The sequence below is a fragment of the Chiloscyllium plagiosum genome, unplaced genomic scaffold, assembly GCF_037043375.1.
Source record: "Chiloscyllium plagiosum isolate Xiang-an unplaced genomic scaffold, Cpla_swu_hap1 HiC_scaffold_20, whole genome shotgun sequence".
Lineage (NCBI taxonomy): Eukaryota > Metazoa > Chordata > Chondrichthyes > Orectolobiformes > Hemiscylliidae > Chiloscyllium > Chiloscyllium plagiosum.
The window spans coordinates 19914583-19930782 of NW_028270158.1; the positions used below are offsets into that span (position 1 = coordinate 19914583).

At 39.0% G+C, this 16200-nt stretch overlaps 1 protein-coding gene across 3 annotated transcripts in view; it reads left to right on the forward strand.

Annotated features, from left to right (window-relative positions):
- The first annotated feature begins 5100 nt into the window (after positions 1 to 5100).
- The window catches only part of card11 (caspase recruitment domain family, member 11), a 278081-nt gene continuing 266981 nt past the window's right edge, over positions 5101 to 16200 (forward strand). For all 3 annotated transcript variants that reach the window (XM_087997712.1, XM_043711897.2, XM_043711898.2), the window contains exon 1: positions 5101 to 5283. In XM_087997712.1, the coding sequence (XP_087853838.1) occupies positions 5271 to 5283 (13 nt within the window). In that variant the 5' untranslated portion in view covers positions 5101 to 5270. The remainder of the gene's footprint in view (positions 5284 to 16200) is intronic.

Sequence of the window (16200 nt, forward strand, 5' to 3'; positions counted from 1 at the left end):
CCCTGACCAGACTTTCAGGAATGCCTCATCACCAGAACTTTCCAACAAGCACCAAGACATCACTTGCCTGGTGATGAGAAGGGCACTACTGTACATGTGAGATCCTTCAGGTACACTCGGACTCTCTGCACCCCACCATATGCTGCCCTCGGAGTGGCTGCAGGGGAGGTTAGATATTGTTACACATCGTCTTCTGGGTATGTGCCTTTGAAAAGGAGGTCTGGAGAGAGATGCAGTGGTTTTTGTTGAGGTTAGTCCCAAACAGCTCCGTGACCAAGGACTCTGTGCTCTATGGTCTGTTCTCTGGGACGCATACCAAGACAAACATCTACTGTATCTGGAGGATCATCAACTCAGTGAAAGATGCTCTTTGGTCTGCCCGAAACCTGTTAGTCTTCCAGAGCATGGAGGTAACCTCAACTGGGTGTTGCACACTGGCACGTTCCAAGGTCCGAGATGATGTGCTGGGGGATGCACTAAAGCTTGGGGTAGCTGAGGTCTTCCTGCTGAAGGTCAATGGGATTCCATTCAGTTATAGGACTCTCTCAGTTCCTCAAATATATGCAAATATAATCTTGTACAAGTAAGGAATGCCTTTGATTTGTTTGTTAGATGGAGTCAAACTCCAATAATTGTTTGTTCCTTCACATGCTACTGTGCAGAACCAAATTGCTTCAGTGACTGTGTATATAAAAATATTTTTATGAATGAAGTATACCTTTGAAATTTAGAAAAGGTGGTTAAGAAAGCATTTAGGATACTTGCCTTAATTAGCTAATTCATTGAACAGAAGAGCAATGAAGTTATGCTGGAACTGTATAAAGCATGATCAGACCACAACTGGAACATATTGAAGTTCTGCTTACCCATTAGAAAAAGAAAGTGACTGCACCTGAGATGGTGCAGAGGAAGTTTTTCAGAGTTTTCCAGAGCCTGGAATCCCATCACCAAGTCACCTTTCCAGCTTCCAAGGTCCTTGAAGGGCTTATGCCCGAAATGTCGATTCTCCTGCTCCTCGGATGCTGCCTGACCTGCTGTGCCTTTCCAACACCATTCTCTGGACCAGGTTAACAGCCCCAATCAGGGAACTCATATTCTATGAGGTCCACTTGACTTACAATGACTACACTTGGAAGTTTGAGGGGTGACTTGATAGGGTGCATATGGTGAAGAGTGGAATTTTAAGGGTGAATAGGAGGCACTTTTCCCATTAGTAAAAGGATGAATAAAGATTTAAGGTAAGAGATTGAAAGTTAATATTAGAATTGAGGAGTTTCTTTTCCAGAGGGTGGTAATCTGGAACTAATTGTCTGAAATTCTTATAACATTTCAGCCTTATTTACATATTCACTTGCATTGCCATAACCTCCAGCACTATGGACCAAAAGCTGGAAAATAGGATTAACATAGTCAGATCTTTGTTAACTGGTATGGGCATGATGGGCTGAATAACCTCCTTCTGTGCTGTAAATATCTCTAAGACTATGAGTCAATGAGGCTAAGAAAAATCTACTCTATGTGTGTTGCTTACAGAAAGTTTCTATTATGCAGAGTGTGCTTAAAATATTAGGTCCTTGTGAGTGGAACTATATATTTTATTCTTTCGATAGTTGGGGGGTAATTTGGTTTATGAGAAGTCTGTGAAATGTACCTGCTGTTGAAGTTTTTTGGAATTTACTGTCCACTGAGACGGAGAAATTTTACCACAGTTCAATGAGCTTTTTTTTCTGTTATTTCTTAACTCTCTTTCAAGGTTAAATAAATTGGATAATATGCATATAATTGAAATTATACATGCTTGAATGATGGGGATAATTTCAGTTTTGAAAGATATACAGGAAGTATCCTTATTAGTAATCCAATTCACTGAATAAATCAAAGCATCTTCAGTTCAAATGCTTACGTGATTGAATTGTTCAAGGAAACAACAATATGAACGCATTAACACAATTTTACATAATCTTTGACCGTTTGAGAATCACCTCCTTGTCCTCATCATCATGTCTGAATAACTCATAAAATAAGGATATTAGAACCTCCATTGATTTTTCATTATTGTTTTATCATCATTATCATTTTTAATTTGTAGCTGAGAACTGTAAGCTGAGAGCTGAAGGTAACCTTAGGACTGTGAGCTGCAGCTTGTTTAAAAAAAAGAGAAGAAACAAACTTTTTTTTTGTTCATGAGGCCGGGTCTAGAAGCTAAATGCCGGTTGTTTCCAGTTACGAAGTGCTCTGTAGATGCTTTGACTCTGGAGAGGCCTTATGCTTAAACAGATGGGAGTTCTGGAATGTTAACTGGGACTTCATGGGGAATGGTCAGTCTAACATAGAGAATTCAGAGTTTTAACTACTTTTTGAACTGTGGCTTAAGTCAGAAGAATCATGCCTGCAAAGTTACAGGATAGCAGTTAGATTGCTCTCTGATTAACCTCCCATTATCAATTTATTGAAAGTTTGGAGAATAGACTCTCAGTTATAAGAACTAAGTGAATCTTCCCTGGAGCCTACTGGAAGGTATTTACATGTGTCAGTTTGGTCAAAAAACAAGCAAGATATAATCCCATGTGTGGTGATGTTATAGATTGTGGAGACTGCTTAAGTGAACGTAATCAGGTTTCTAAGAACTTCTACTGAGAGAACGAGAGGGAGACTTGTAGCTCTTGAAGTTTCCTTCCTTATGGACTGCTTAAATTGTGAAAACAGAAATAAAGTCCAGAAAGTGTTACTAAGAAACCATCCACACAGGCATACACAGTCTTTTCCAAAATCACATTTTCTGGAAATTATGGGCCAATTACATCTCACTTAGTTTTCTTTTTTTGTTTATCCCTTAACTGTGTCCATTTGTCTGTATATGTGTGAGAGTGGGGACTTGAATTAAAGAAGTTAGGTTTAAATCATAAACATTATTTAGATTACATTGTGGTTTAAATTTGCTCCACTATAGCGACAGTGTTGTTAATAAATTGTTGAATCATGTGTTTATTCAAGAAACCTGGTGTCTGCCATTGGTTATTCAGAAAGTCTGGTTTGGAACCATTGGGATCAATTTTGAGTATCATTGAGTATTTTAATCCTATTTTATTGTGAATAAAGAAGTATGGAAGCTGACTTGATTTGGCTGTCTCTCTCCATGTCATAACAGAATTCATATTAGTATGGCAAAAAACAGAAATTGCTGGAAAAGCTCAGCAGGTCTGGCAGCACCTGTGACGAGGAATCAGAGTTAACGTTTCGGGTACCATGACCCTTCCTCAGAACACCAGACCCAAAACATTAACTCTGGCTTTTCTGCACAGATGCTACCCAACCTGCTGAGCTTTTCCAGCAACTTCTGTTTTTGTTTCCGATTTACAGCATCATCAGTTGTTTTGGTTTTATTACATATTTCTATGGATGGACTATATGAAAGACTTCACCTGTAGCACTGTTTGGACACTTTCTGGATTGAAAATTATTTCAGCATGCGTTATCTTGGAAAATGAGATAAACAGTGTGTGCAATGGTTTACCAGCTGTTCACAAAACGTCCAATGGTTTTAGAGAAAAAAAAAGACAAGCAAAGCTTTTAGGTATTGCTTAAGTTTCGGGCCCCTAATTGCCAGAAAACCTCATTTTGGAAAAGATTGTGGAGGCTTTTGTATGGATGCTTTCCCAGTAGCTCTTCCTGGACTTGATTTCTGTTTTCACAATCAAGGCAGTCCATAAGGAAAGAAACTTTAGGAGCTACAAATCTCCCCCTCTCTCAGTCAAAGTTCTTGGAAATCTAGTAAAGTTTTCAAATGTCTGTATTTTGCACTATACTAGCCCTGAAAAGCTGGGTGATGGCCACTCTCAGAAGATTTGGCTCCAGTGTGATTTCAACCTGAAGATCTTGAATCAGTCTAAGGCTGTCAGCAATTCAAAGTCAATGATAAGAAACTGAGTGGTCCCAGAGAGTCATCAAACTCCATCCTTTCTGTTGGCCAATATGGATGTTTATTTTCTTCGTCCTTTTCAAAAAAACCTGTTTGCCAAGATTGTTTTTTTTTGTTTGTGACAAAATGTTTGGGATTAAGGAGCTATCGTTCTTAATCCAGATTATAGTTTGGATGTGAACCATTGTTTGCCCTTGTTTTAAGACTAAGTACTGTAATAAATAGATTATTTTGAACTCATTACGGATGCCTAGTGAAGGTTTCCTTAATTCTGCTCAGTCATAAAAAAGGGAATCAATTGCTATTTTTGCGATGGAATTAAAACATTTAGACTAATGGTGCTAATAATAGAGTAGTGGATCTTGATTACCAGCATATTTCTCCCTTCACAGCCATAAAAAAAGAAAAGCATTTTGTCGTGCCTTTCATGACCACTCGACCTCCAAACCTGCTTTACAGCCAGTAAATAGTCGTTAGTTACATAGCTACTTTAGAAAAAATAGTTACTGTTGTAATGTGGGAAATGCAGCAGCCAGTTTGCACACACCAAACTCCCACAAATAGCAATGTGATCATAATCAGATAATGTGTTTTAGTGATGTTGATTGAGAGATAAATAGCAACTTAGTCTTCAAAACTGCACAGGGCCTCAGTTCGCAGCACCTACAACAGCAAGTGTTTTGAGCGCCAGTCTTGATCTTTGTGCTTGATGACTTCAGCATTGATAAGAAAACAATTATGTCACCTCACCTCACACTCACATACAATATTACGAACAGTGCAACACACTCTTACATTGAGAAAAGGAACCTCCATAAAAACATTAGACAACTTGACAAATCAGATTTATTGCTGGGCACCTGGGCCAGTCAGATTTCACAAAACAGTTAATTCCCTGACCCTAGTGGCCACTCGGCTCCATATACTTTTCAATCAATTTTGCTTCGAGCCAGATATGTAACTAACTCTTAATTAAATAGCTTAATAAATTATTTCCCTGCATTATCTCTGTTTTGTTAGTGACGTTTATTTCGTACGACACAAAGTCGATTAATCTGTCTTGTTTTTTTTTGCGACTCCTGGATCACGGGGTCGGGGCAGTTTTGCGCGCAGAGTCTCAGATTGTAAATTTCAACGTGTTGGTGGTTTTGACAACTTTCCGCCCACATGCCTGACAGCAGCTCTGAAGCAATGTGGGTTTCATTTTGTCAAAGGCAGCATCCCAAAATCGACCGACCTGAAAGCACTCGACTTAGCCAGAGCTGAGTGCTCCACGTAGTTTCATCGGCGGAGCCATGAATTACAAAGGTTGGAGCAGGTGAAAGGCAAAAGCAGGGGCAGATCAATAAAAATGAGTCTGCAAGGTAAGCGTACAGACCTAGTAACTGCAATACTTGGTTGATTGTCAGACACTGACAGTGTTTAAGTAATGGGAACCATTACAGGAAAGACTTTCCCCGCACACATTGAGATTGATTATTTACACCTTATTGGCTGAAAAGTAAACTTAGTGGGAGCTGTACCTGAATTCTGCACATATCTTAATGATGAGCAAATAAAACGGAATTACATACTAGGCAAACCATGCAGAATACAAATCCAAGTACGGAGCATAGAGTCTTTGAACAGGTCTGATAGTTTTATCTGCAAGTCAAACGTGGTGTTCACTGAAGGGATTTTTGTTTTGTGAGTGACGCTCGTAACCAGTTTGAAGAAATTCGGATTTTAAAAGTTACACAACTTTGTGTTTGGGGAAAAATGTGTTATTGGCTGAAACGTATGATTGTAATTGCAACGATGAGAGTTTTGTTTTTACGAGAACGTAAACACACACAATTGGAATAAATTTGGAATACGGACAAACTTTGGAACTAGAAAATCGACTATTTATTGGAGAGCCGAGCAACTGACTAATGGAACTGTCAGGTGGAGCAAAGGAATGTTCTAATGAGTTACCCAAAAATGTGGTGAGGTTCGTGGGCACTGGAAAAACAAGTGTTCAGCAGCACGTCTCTTGATGGCATTTGTAATAAATATAACAACAGTGGAACTCAGTTTACAGTTTTAAAAAAAAAGTTGATATATCTCTGGACCTGTGCAAAGACTCGACAAAATGAGTCATGTTTGAATGTATGGAACTACTTAATTTGACTGACTTATTTTTCTTTTAATACTTATCAGCATTTTACAGTTTCACTTTTACTGTAAATGTCGCGTTACTGAATTACTAATAGTTTCATCGTTTGAATAGTTCTCTGTCGCCCTCCGGAAGTGCTAAGTTAGGGAGTGTGTATTACAGAATGATCCCATTCTTTGCAGGTTTTCTGTCACTGGCTCTACCATTCTTTAGGCAGAGATATGGCTGGATCCTGTTCTGTCTCACAAACCTGAGTGTTTTGAGCAAGTGACAAAGATGATTGACGGCAGAGTGGTGGATCTTGTCGACATGGACTTTAACAAGGCCTTTGAGAGAGTACCTCATGGCAGGTTAACACAGAAGGTGCAGTCACATAAGGTCCATGATGAATTTGTAAGTTGGATGCAGAACTGGCTTGGTCATAGAAGACAGAATAGTGTTGGAAGGTGTTTTTCTAACTGGAGATCTGTAACTAGTAGTATTTGCAGGGGTTAGTCATGGGATCCATGTTATTTGAAGTATATATAAATGATTTAGAGAAAAATATAGGTGGAATGATTTGTAAGTTTGAGGATGATACTAAGATTGGGGAAGCTTTGGATAGTGAGGAGGATTATCAGAGGATATAGATAGGCTGGAGACTTGGGTGGAGAACTGGCAGATGGAATTTAATCAGGACAAATACAGGGCAACATATTTTGGAAGGTCTAATACAGGAGAGAAGTAGAGAGTAAATAGCAGGACCCTTGGTAGCATGAATGTAGAGGGATCCAGCTGTACAGGTCTGTAGTTCCATTAAAATGGCAATGCAAGTGGATAAGGTGGTCAAGAAGGCATATGACATGCTTGCCTTCATCATTTGCATAGAGTATAAAAATTGGCAAGTCATGTTGGGGTTGTAAAGCACTTTAGTTAGGCCACATTTGGAATATTAAATACATTCTTGTCACCACACTACTAGAAGGATGTGGGGATGCTGGAGAGGGTACAAAAAAGGTTTACCAGGATGTTGCCTGGTTTGGAGCATATTAGCTCTGAGGAGAGATTGGAAAAGCTTCATGTTTTTGCTTGTATGTCAGAGACTGAGAGGTGAGCTGATAGAAGATTACAAAATTACTAGAGGCATGAATAGAATGGACAGTCAGAGTCTTTTTCCAAGGGTAGAAATGTCAATTTCTAGGGGAGATATGTTTAAGGTAAAAAGTGGAAAGTTTAAAGGAGATGTGAGAGGCAAATATTTTTTAAGAGGGTGGTAAGTGACTGGAATGTGCTGTTGGAGGATTTGGTTAAAGCAAAGAATAACAATGTTTGACTGATGCATGAATAGACAGGGATTAGAAGGATATGGACCCTATAGAGGCTGGGAGGTGTTTAGAAAGGTGTCACGTGTCCGTGCAGGCTTGGTGGGCCAAAGGGCCTGTTCCTATGGTGTACTGTTCTTTATTCTTTTGTTCTTTGTTTGCTGTCCATGTCTGCATATTTAGACCTCTGTCTTGACTCACTGGATAGTAATCAGGGAGAGGCCCTTCACAGGCTGAGAATGGTGTTAGATCAATTCCCATTTCACTTGAGATCAGTGAACACACCACACAAGCTGGATATGTGTTGGATTGCACAGCCTCAGATGCGGGTTTGAGGATGGAAGCGATGTTTCATATATTGCAGAGCTTCAGAACCTCAAATCCATTGGACATGGCACGCTTTGGGAGATGTTGAGGCTTTGAAAGGCAAAATAGAAAAGCAAATCATTTCCTTAGTCCTTAATTTTGTTTATCCTGTCTTTTGACCTCTTTTTGTCTATTTCTTATTTCCCGTAGCTACCCATTGCTGAAATGGCAAGTGGGACCTATAAAATTTTAAGATAGTTTGATTTAATTTAGTTAGCTTAGGATTCATTATAAGTCACTCTTTCATTCTTACTTGTTCGATGCATATTTATATTCTGCTTTAATGACAACCCAACAACAAATTTAGACAAAAAAACCTCTAATGCCTTATGAGTGCTCTGAAGAAAAATGACCACACCGACATCTGTGTCCTTGAGAGGTTACATTGGAAGAAAGCTACTTTTGCAACTGTTCAGTTGACCAAATAAAAACTGTTAAATTTTGTTTTTAGGCAAATCATTTCTTTTAAAATTTATATTGAGCACCTCTTAAGGGAGGGAGGGGATGTGAGTGTGGTTTGATTTGTTTTTTTGGTGCAGATTTTTCATCACTTTTTGTCAGGACTCACTGGATAGCAATCCGGCAAGGAGAGCACACTTCCTTAAAAGCAAATTCTTTTCAGTTAATTTATTATGCTTGTGAAATTTAAAGGTCCTGAATACACTGCACTGTGTGATACTCAATCATGTAAAACCAAATTTAAACAATACATCTACCTGTAATCCATTACAATGTTAAACTCTGAGCATTATCTTGATTCAAGTTCTGGGCTACAAACAAGTCTTGGGAAGAAACATGATGCCTCATTCATTGTGGAAGGATTTAGGTATTTAGCTGAGCCATTAGACGATCAACTAAAGATATCTTGGCACCTTTTGTGCAACATTTCATAGAGAGCATTTGGCTCTGAAACAAGTTGTAAGAAATGCAACTCGACCCAATTCTAGTAGAATTACATTGTCTAGCTGTCACATTGCAGAGCTTTTCCCAGGTTTCCCACCCACAGTTTATGTATTTACATTTCATATCTAGTTAACCTGACAAGGGATTCACACTTGAAAATAAATGCAAGCATTATGCTGTTTGGTTTGAAATAATTGGATATGCAAATCAGAATGTATTTAAAGCATTTCATAAAGTTGTTGTCAGGTGACACCCCAGAGTAATGATGATAAAATAACTCATTTACCTAGGAACTCTTCAGCCTGCACTGCTGCTCACTTCGATCAAAACTAAACTATGCTTGAAGTCCAATTAACCACCTTTGTTCTTCATTTCATGATCCCCTTACCCAAAAAAAAATTGAATGATCTCAATGTTAACAGGTACAACTGTCTTGCCATTTATAGCTTTTTTGGGGCAGAGAATTCCAAATTACTGTAGTTCATACAGTTGTCTGTACCACTGAGATGATGTTATCAAGCACATTGACATTCAAAAGCCAAGATTAGACAATCTGTTTTAGCGAATAGTTTAAAGTGACTGTTCCAATGATGGAATCAACTTAACATATGTATTCAGTCGTCTGACCTCAGTATTGGAGTTTATACCAAGTAGGATCATTAGGTAGATTGCAGTGCAAGGATTCACCCATAAAGTGAGGATAAGTATGGGTGAATAAAAATTGACAGTGAGTCAGTCTTTGGTTCCATGAACCACTTGATTGTAATTCTTTAAGCAACTATGGCAAAAGCTTACGAACAGGTCATTGGCCACTGTCTGCTTTATCTGTCTCCTATTTCTGCCAATGAAATAGGGGATGTTGGGGGTATTTCTATTGGGATATGTTATTGTCATGCACATACACTTTTATCATAATCAATGAGTTAACTTCTTCAGACTTTTAAAAAAAAATTCATGCTTGGGATGTCGCTGTCGTTGGCTGGCCAGCATTTATAGCCCGGACCTAGTTGGCCTTGAGAAGATGGCTATAAACAGCCTTCTTGAACTGCTGCCATCCATGTGTTGTAGGTGGACCCACTATACTATAAGGAATGGAATTCCAGGATCTTGACCCAGCGACACTGAAGAAATATATTTCCAACTTAGGATGGAGTGTAGTTTGGAGGGAAATGTGCAGATAGTGGCATTTCCATTTATCTGCTGCCCTTGTCCTTCCAGATGGAAATGGTCACAGGTTTGGAAAGTGCTGTTGAAGGATCTTTGGCAAGTTTCTGCAGTCATCTTGTAGATAGTACACATGCTGCTACTAAACATCAGTGTTGGGGGTGTGGAAGTTTGTGGATGTGATGTGCCAGTCAAACTGACTGTTTTGTCCTGGATGGTGTCAAGCTTCTTGAGTGTTGTTGGAGCAGTACTCGTCCAGGCAAGTGGGGAGTATTCTGTCACACTACTGACTTGTGCATGGTGGACAGGCTTTGGGAAGTCAGGAGGTGAGTTACCCACTTAGCATTCCTAGCCTCTGACCTGCAGTAGTAGCCACTGTAATGGCTAATCCAGTTCAGTTTCTTGTCCGTAATAACCCCCCAGGATGATAGTGGGTGATACAGTGATGGTAATGCTGTTGAATGTCAAGGGCAGAGGTTACATTGTCTCCTATTGGATACAATCACTGCCTGACATTTGTGGTGTGAATATTACTTGCACTTGTTACTTTTTATCCCAATGTTGTAATGAGGTCAGGAGTTGAGTGGCCCTGGTAGAATCCAAATTGGATGTCACTGAGCAGATTATTGCTGAGTAGGTGATGCTTGATAGTACAGTTGATGAAACCTTCCTTCACTTCACTGATGACTGAGGGGAGACTGATGGGGTAACAGTTAGCTGGGTTGGATTTGTCTTTTATTTTGTGTGCAGGACATACCTGGGCAATGTTCCACGTTGTCCGACAGATGCCAGTGTTGCTGTGGATATTCTTTTGAAGATGGACAATACTAAAAGATGAACAGATTGTATTTTTTTGACAATTGTGTCAGTCTTTCAAAGAAGACCAACAATTGGTTGGAAAATTATTTTGAGTTGCTGTTTCTTAATGTCACTTCCAACTGGAAAATGTAGTTCCCATAGAGAAACAAAACACTCAGTGAGCCATATCAAGTTGCAGGTGAGTTATTAAACAAAAGCCTTGTCTGCCTTCTGAGATGGGTGAAATCATTGCACTATTTCATAGAAGTGGGCAGTATTTATCCTTTAACCAATTTCACCAAATCCTGTTGCATGGACATTATTTCATTACTGTTTGATGGAGCTTGCTGCACACAATTTGTTTACCAAATGTCCACCTATTTCCTACTTTACAATTGTGATCGCACTTCAGAAGTACTTAATTGGTTGTAAAACATTTTGAGATGCCTTGAGGTTTTGAAAGACACGATATTAGTTCAAGGTTCTTCAATTTTAAATAATAGTGCCTACTTATAGTATTAGAATGAATGGTACTTTATGTATGGTCAGTTAAAGAGTGCTAGAATTTCATACAACTGCTGGAAATCTGAGGGTTGAGAGGAAGATAAAGTATATTTTTAAGCACACAAATAAACATGAACTAAAACCTAAATACAAATGCAAAATAAACTGATAGGAACATAGAGATGTACAGCATGAAACAAACCCTTTAGTCTGACTTCTCTATGCCGACCAGATATCCTCAATTAATCCAGCCCCATTTGCGAGCATTTGGCCCACATCCCTGTAAACTCTTCGTATTCGTATACCCATCTAAATGCCTCTTAAATGTTGTAATTATCACCAGCCTTCACCACTTTCTCTGGCAGCTCATTCCTTACATGCATTACTCACTGTGTGAAAAAGTTGCCTCTTAGGTCCCTTTTAAATTTTTCCCCTCTCCCCTTCAACCTATGACTTCTAGTTTTTGACTACTCTACTCTGGGGAAAAGACCTTGGCAGTTCACCCTATCCATACCCCTCAAGATTTTATAAGCTTCTACAAGGTCACCCATCAGCCTTTGATGCTTCGGGGGAAAATAGCCCTAGCTCTCCTTTTAGCTCAAACTCTCCAATCCTAGCAACCTCCTCGCAAATCTTTTTTGCACCCTTTCAAGTTTCACAACATCTTTCCAATAGCAGGGAGACCTGAATTGAATGCAGTTTTTCAAAAGTATTCCGGTTCAATCTGGATAAATGCAAGGTATTGCATTTTGGTACAATAAACAAGGGGACTTATACAATGAATGGTGGGGCCTTGAGTAGTGTTGTAGAACAAGGGGACCTAGGAGTGCAGTTACCTAGTTCTTTGAAGTTTTGGTCTCATATAGACAGGGTGGTTAAAAAGGCATTTGGCACAATTGCCTTCATTGCTCAGTCCTTTTGAGTGTAGGAGTTGGGAAGTCCTCAGTTGGTGACATTGGTGAGGGCTCTTCTAGAATACTGTGTCCAGTTCTGGTTGCCCAGTTACAGGAAAGATATTATAAAGTTGGAGAAGGTTCAGAAGAGATTTGCCAGGATTTTGCCAGGTATGCAAGGTTTGAGTTATAAAGAAAGGCTGGATAGGCTGCAACATTTTTCACTGGAGCGTAGGAGGTTGCGAGGCGATCTGTTAGAAAATTATAAAATAATGAGGTATAGATAGAGTTAATGGTAGTTGTGTTTTCCTAGGATGGGGATTTCAAGACTAGGGGATACATTTTTAAGGTGAAAGGAGAGACATTTAAAGGCACAAGGCAAAGTTTTTCCACTGGATGGTTCGAGTGTGAAATGAACTTCCTGAGAAAGTGGTGGATGTGGGTACAATTACAATGTTTAAACAACATTTGGATAGATACATAAATAGGAATGGTTTGAAGGGATATGGGCCAGGAACAGACATGTGGGACTAGTTTAGTTTGGCATGGATTGGTTGGACCGAAGGGTCTGTTTCCATGCTGTATGACTTTATGACTCTAAGTGGCCTAACCAATGTCCTGTCCAGATGCAGCATGACCTTCCAATTCTGATAGTCAATGCACTGATAAATAAAGGCAAGTGTACCAAATGCCTTCTTCACTATCCTCTCTACCTACGACTTCACTTTCAAAGAACTATGAAAGGTCTCTTTGTTCAGCAACACTCCCCAGGACCTTACCATTAAGTGTATACATCAAGCCCTGATTTGCCTTTCCCAGTGAAAGATTTCATGGGACTTTACTTTTAAAACAAGGACAGAGTCTTCTGTAAGTGATTAGCAGTGCACAGCAACACTGTAAAATCCCTAGACCATTTGATGGCTTGAATCAGCAACTGTTTCATATAAATGGATTACAAAAATGCATAAAAACAAATATTCTTCAGACAATTCAATTGCTTGATTTGGTTTCCATACTAATACAGGAGAGAAAAATGTTCAATTTTTACCCATATGAATTTTTCATTTTGCAAGAGTATTCGTAAGTATTTGAAATGGAAACAAAATAGGCTGTGGAAACAAAGCAGGGCTGTTGTTTTGTATAGCTGGCATCATTGTGCAGACAAAATGGTTTCTTGTGCTGGAAGATGTTGAGATTCTAGAAGTATGAACTGGTGTGACAGTCACAGTCAGTCCATTTGGTAATCTGCCAAAGTGTGGATTTTAAAATAAAATGTACAATACCAGGTATTTTTAAATGTAACATCCTCTGAGGAACCAATATCAGGTTTAAAACACCACAGAAATTAGATTCTATGAGCTCTCTCTGGGTATTCTTCAAAGCAATTTTGGATTATTCAGTATTTGGTGAAGTTCCAAGCATTCCACTGGAGATAATCCAGCAGCTTTGATGTTGAGGATTTGCTCATGTATAATGAGAAGTCATTATTTTGCTCCTACCGTTCTATTTAGCTTTTCTCCATCCAGTCGTTATTCCTGTGTTATATGTACAGAATGCTTAGTAACAATGCCTCTGATAGAGTAAACATCCCAAGGCATGGATGGCATAAAAGAAATGCCAAATAGTTCATCTTAATCTTCTGGAGCTCCTGGGCATGTGTTACAAATTTTTGTCTGTTACACTGGGTTGAACATTATGGGTCATTCTAAAAAATGATCCCCTATAATCTAAGTGTAATTACTGTTCTGGTGAACTGATAGCATGACTGACAGGCATAATAATAAGACTCCTTTTTACAGGATGAATGTAGATGTGTCCATGTGCAGTGTTTACAATATCGGGATGAGTGCAGAGAGGATGTGCACAGTGTCAGGATAATGAGGGTTAAGCCAGTGAGTAGAAAGTTTGGCATACTCCTGCAACTAATTTGTCAATATGTTCATGGATATTGCATCAGGATGAATGAAGGTGTTCCTATGGGGAAAGAATGCGGATTGTGTTGTCAGGCTGAAAGAGGGTATCTTAAAAATAATGGAGTCATATTTTTTTTTCTCCACTATATTATGTTCTGCTCGTTTGATTTAATTCATGCAAATTCTATCTGTATATTGTTTTGTATTTCAGTGTCTCAGCCAGAAGGGTGATGTATGTATTCTGAATATAAGATGATATGAATTAATTGATACCTCTACATCAGGGAATATCAATATCGGTCTCTCCCTGATGAAATTTAGTAGGTGAGGTAGAATTCATGACGCAATAAATTAATGGCCATGCAGCCTCAAGGAACCAATTGACCTTGCTTGGTGTTAACACTTGCCATGTTTTGTCTGCTTGATGTTAGCCAATTATCCCATGTTGTGGAAAGACTAGCTAACAGTTTCCCACAGCATTGAAACCTAGCTTGACACTCACTAATGTGAGGCATAGACTTTGAATTATATCAACATATTATTGCAGTATTCTGAGCATTTTCTTATTACATAACAGAAGAGGCAGTGCAGCCCATCCAACTTGTGCTAATTCGTTGAAAGAGCCATCTAATTAGTTCCGCTCCTCTGCTCTTTCCCTACATCCCTGCAAATATTTCCCTCCATGTTTACTTAATTCCACTCTAAAAATTATTATTGAATCTATTTCAACCATCCTTTCAGGCAGTATATTCCAGTTGACAATAACTCACTGTCCAAAAGAAATTCTCTCCATTTCAACAAACTGTTTTGCCAGTTATCTTATTTGTGTCCTCTCCAGTCAATGGAAATAGTTTCTCTGTTATCAGTTCATCCGTGACATTGATAGTCTCGATGCAACCTCCTCTTGACTTTCTCTGCTTTAAAAGAGAACAATTCCAGCTAACTATGAACAGTTTGATAAGTCATGAAGAATTACTTACCCCATTGACCTGAGAGCAATGCTGGTGAGAATATAAATTCCAGTGGAGTCAGGAAGAATCCATTCTGAAGATCAGTCCCACAGTCGTTTTGGTGGAGGGTTGTCAGTTATGCTAAAAGCTTGCCTTTCATTATGGAAGTAATCCAGAGCTGAGACAAGCCTGTTGCAGATTTGCAAATATAAACACCAACTGTGGTAGTCATGATCTGCCAGATCCAAATTTCTACAGGAGCAAGTGTTTTTCAGTGCAATCTGTCTGACATGGCAATTGCAGGTTGTTTATCCCATCCAAAGGCAAAAAAGACTCGCACCAACTAACATCATTAGCTTTACATTGAAGTGCCTTCCACTTTAGGAAAAAGTTTTTGATGTGAAAGGAAGGAGAAATGGAATCAGATTTTTTTTTATATAAGAAAGCAATTATTAAGTTGTGGTGGGGCTAATAGAGATGACTAAAATCATGATGGAATAGATGGTTTGCAGATGGCTTTGGAAGGTGGAGGGTGAAGTAGAGAGATGGAGGGGCTAACGAGGTAGTTCTTGGGGAGGAATCTCTCCCACCAAAAGAAAGATTAGAATAGAACTACAGGTTGAAAATAACATGTGAATATTTTAATGAAACATGCTTTGTATATTTAACAAATGGCTTTGGACAATCAAAACCAAGAAGGCAAAGTGTAGGAGTATACACTGTCCCAGTTACCTGAACAGTATGCTGTGAGATGCCATAGTTAAATCATTATACTGATGCATAGCTCAAAGCTCTTGAAATGTAATCATTGATGTATTTAAGCAAATGAGACCGCTAATTTACATATAACAAGGTCTGACAAAATATGAGATCTGTTTTAATGATGCTAGTTGAGAAATAAATATTGTTTGAGACTGGGGAGAGCTAACCCTACTCTTGTTTAAACATGGCACGGGATTCTTTACATTTACCTGAGAAAATAAATGAAGCCTCCATTTCAGCATCCAATCCAATAGTTGGCACATTGAGCACTGCAGTAAGCATTAGAATTTCAACCTAAACTTTGTGTTTATGTCTTGGATTTTCCAGATGTCAGATGAACTGTGGAGTCATTTCAAAATAGCAAATGGGACTTGGTTCCAGTATTCGCACCCCCATTTCCTGCAACTCCCAGTTTCACTGGAATGGGATAATGGTGCAAGTAGCAAAGTCAAACTGTCCGCTGATGACCTAGCTGACTCTATATTTTAGGAGGAGGCATCCCCTCGCCTCCCAAATTTTTTTGTGGAGTTGAGCCTGATTTTCCATAATTCATGGTCCCTGGATTCATGAACCAAAGGCTTGATCTGGGA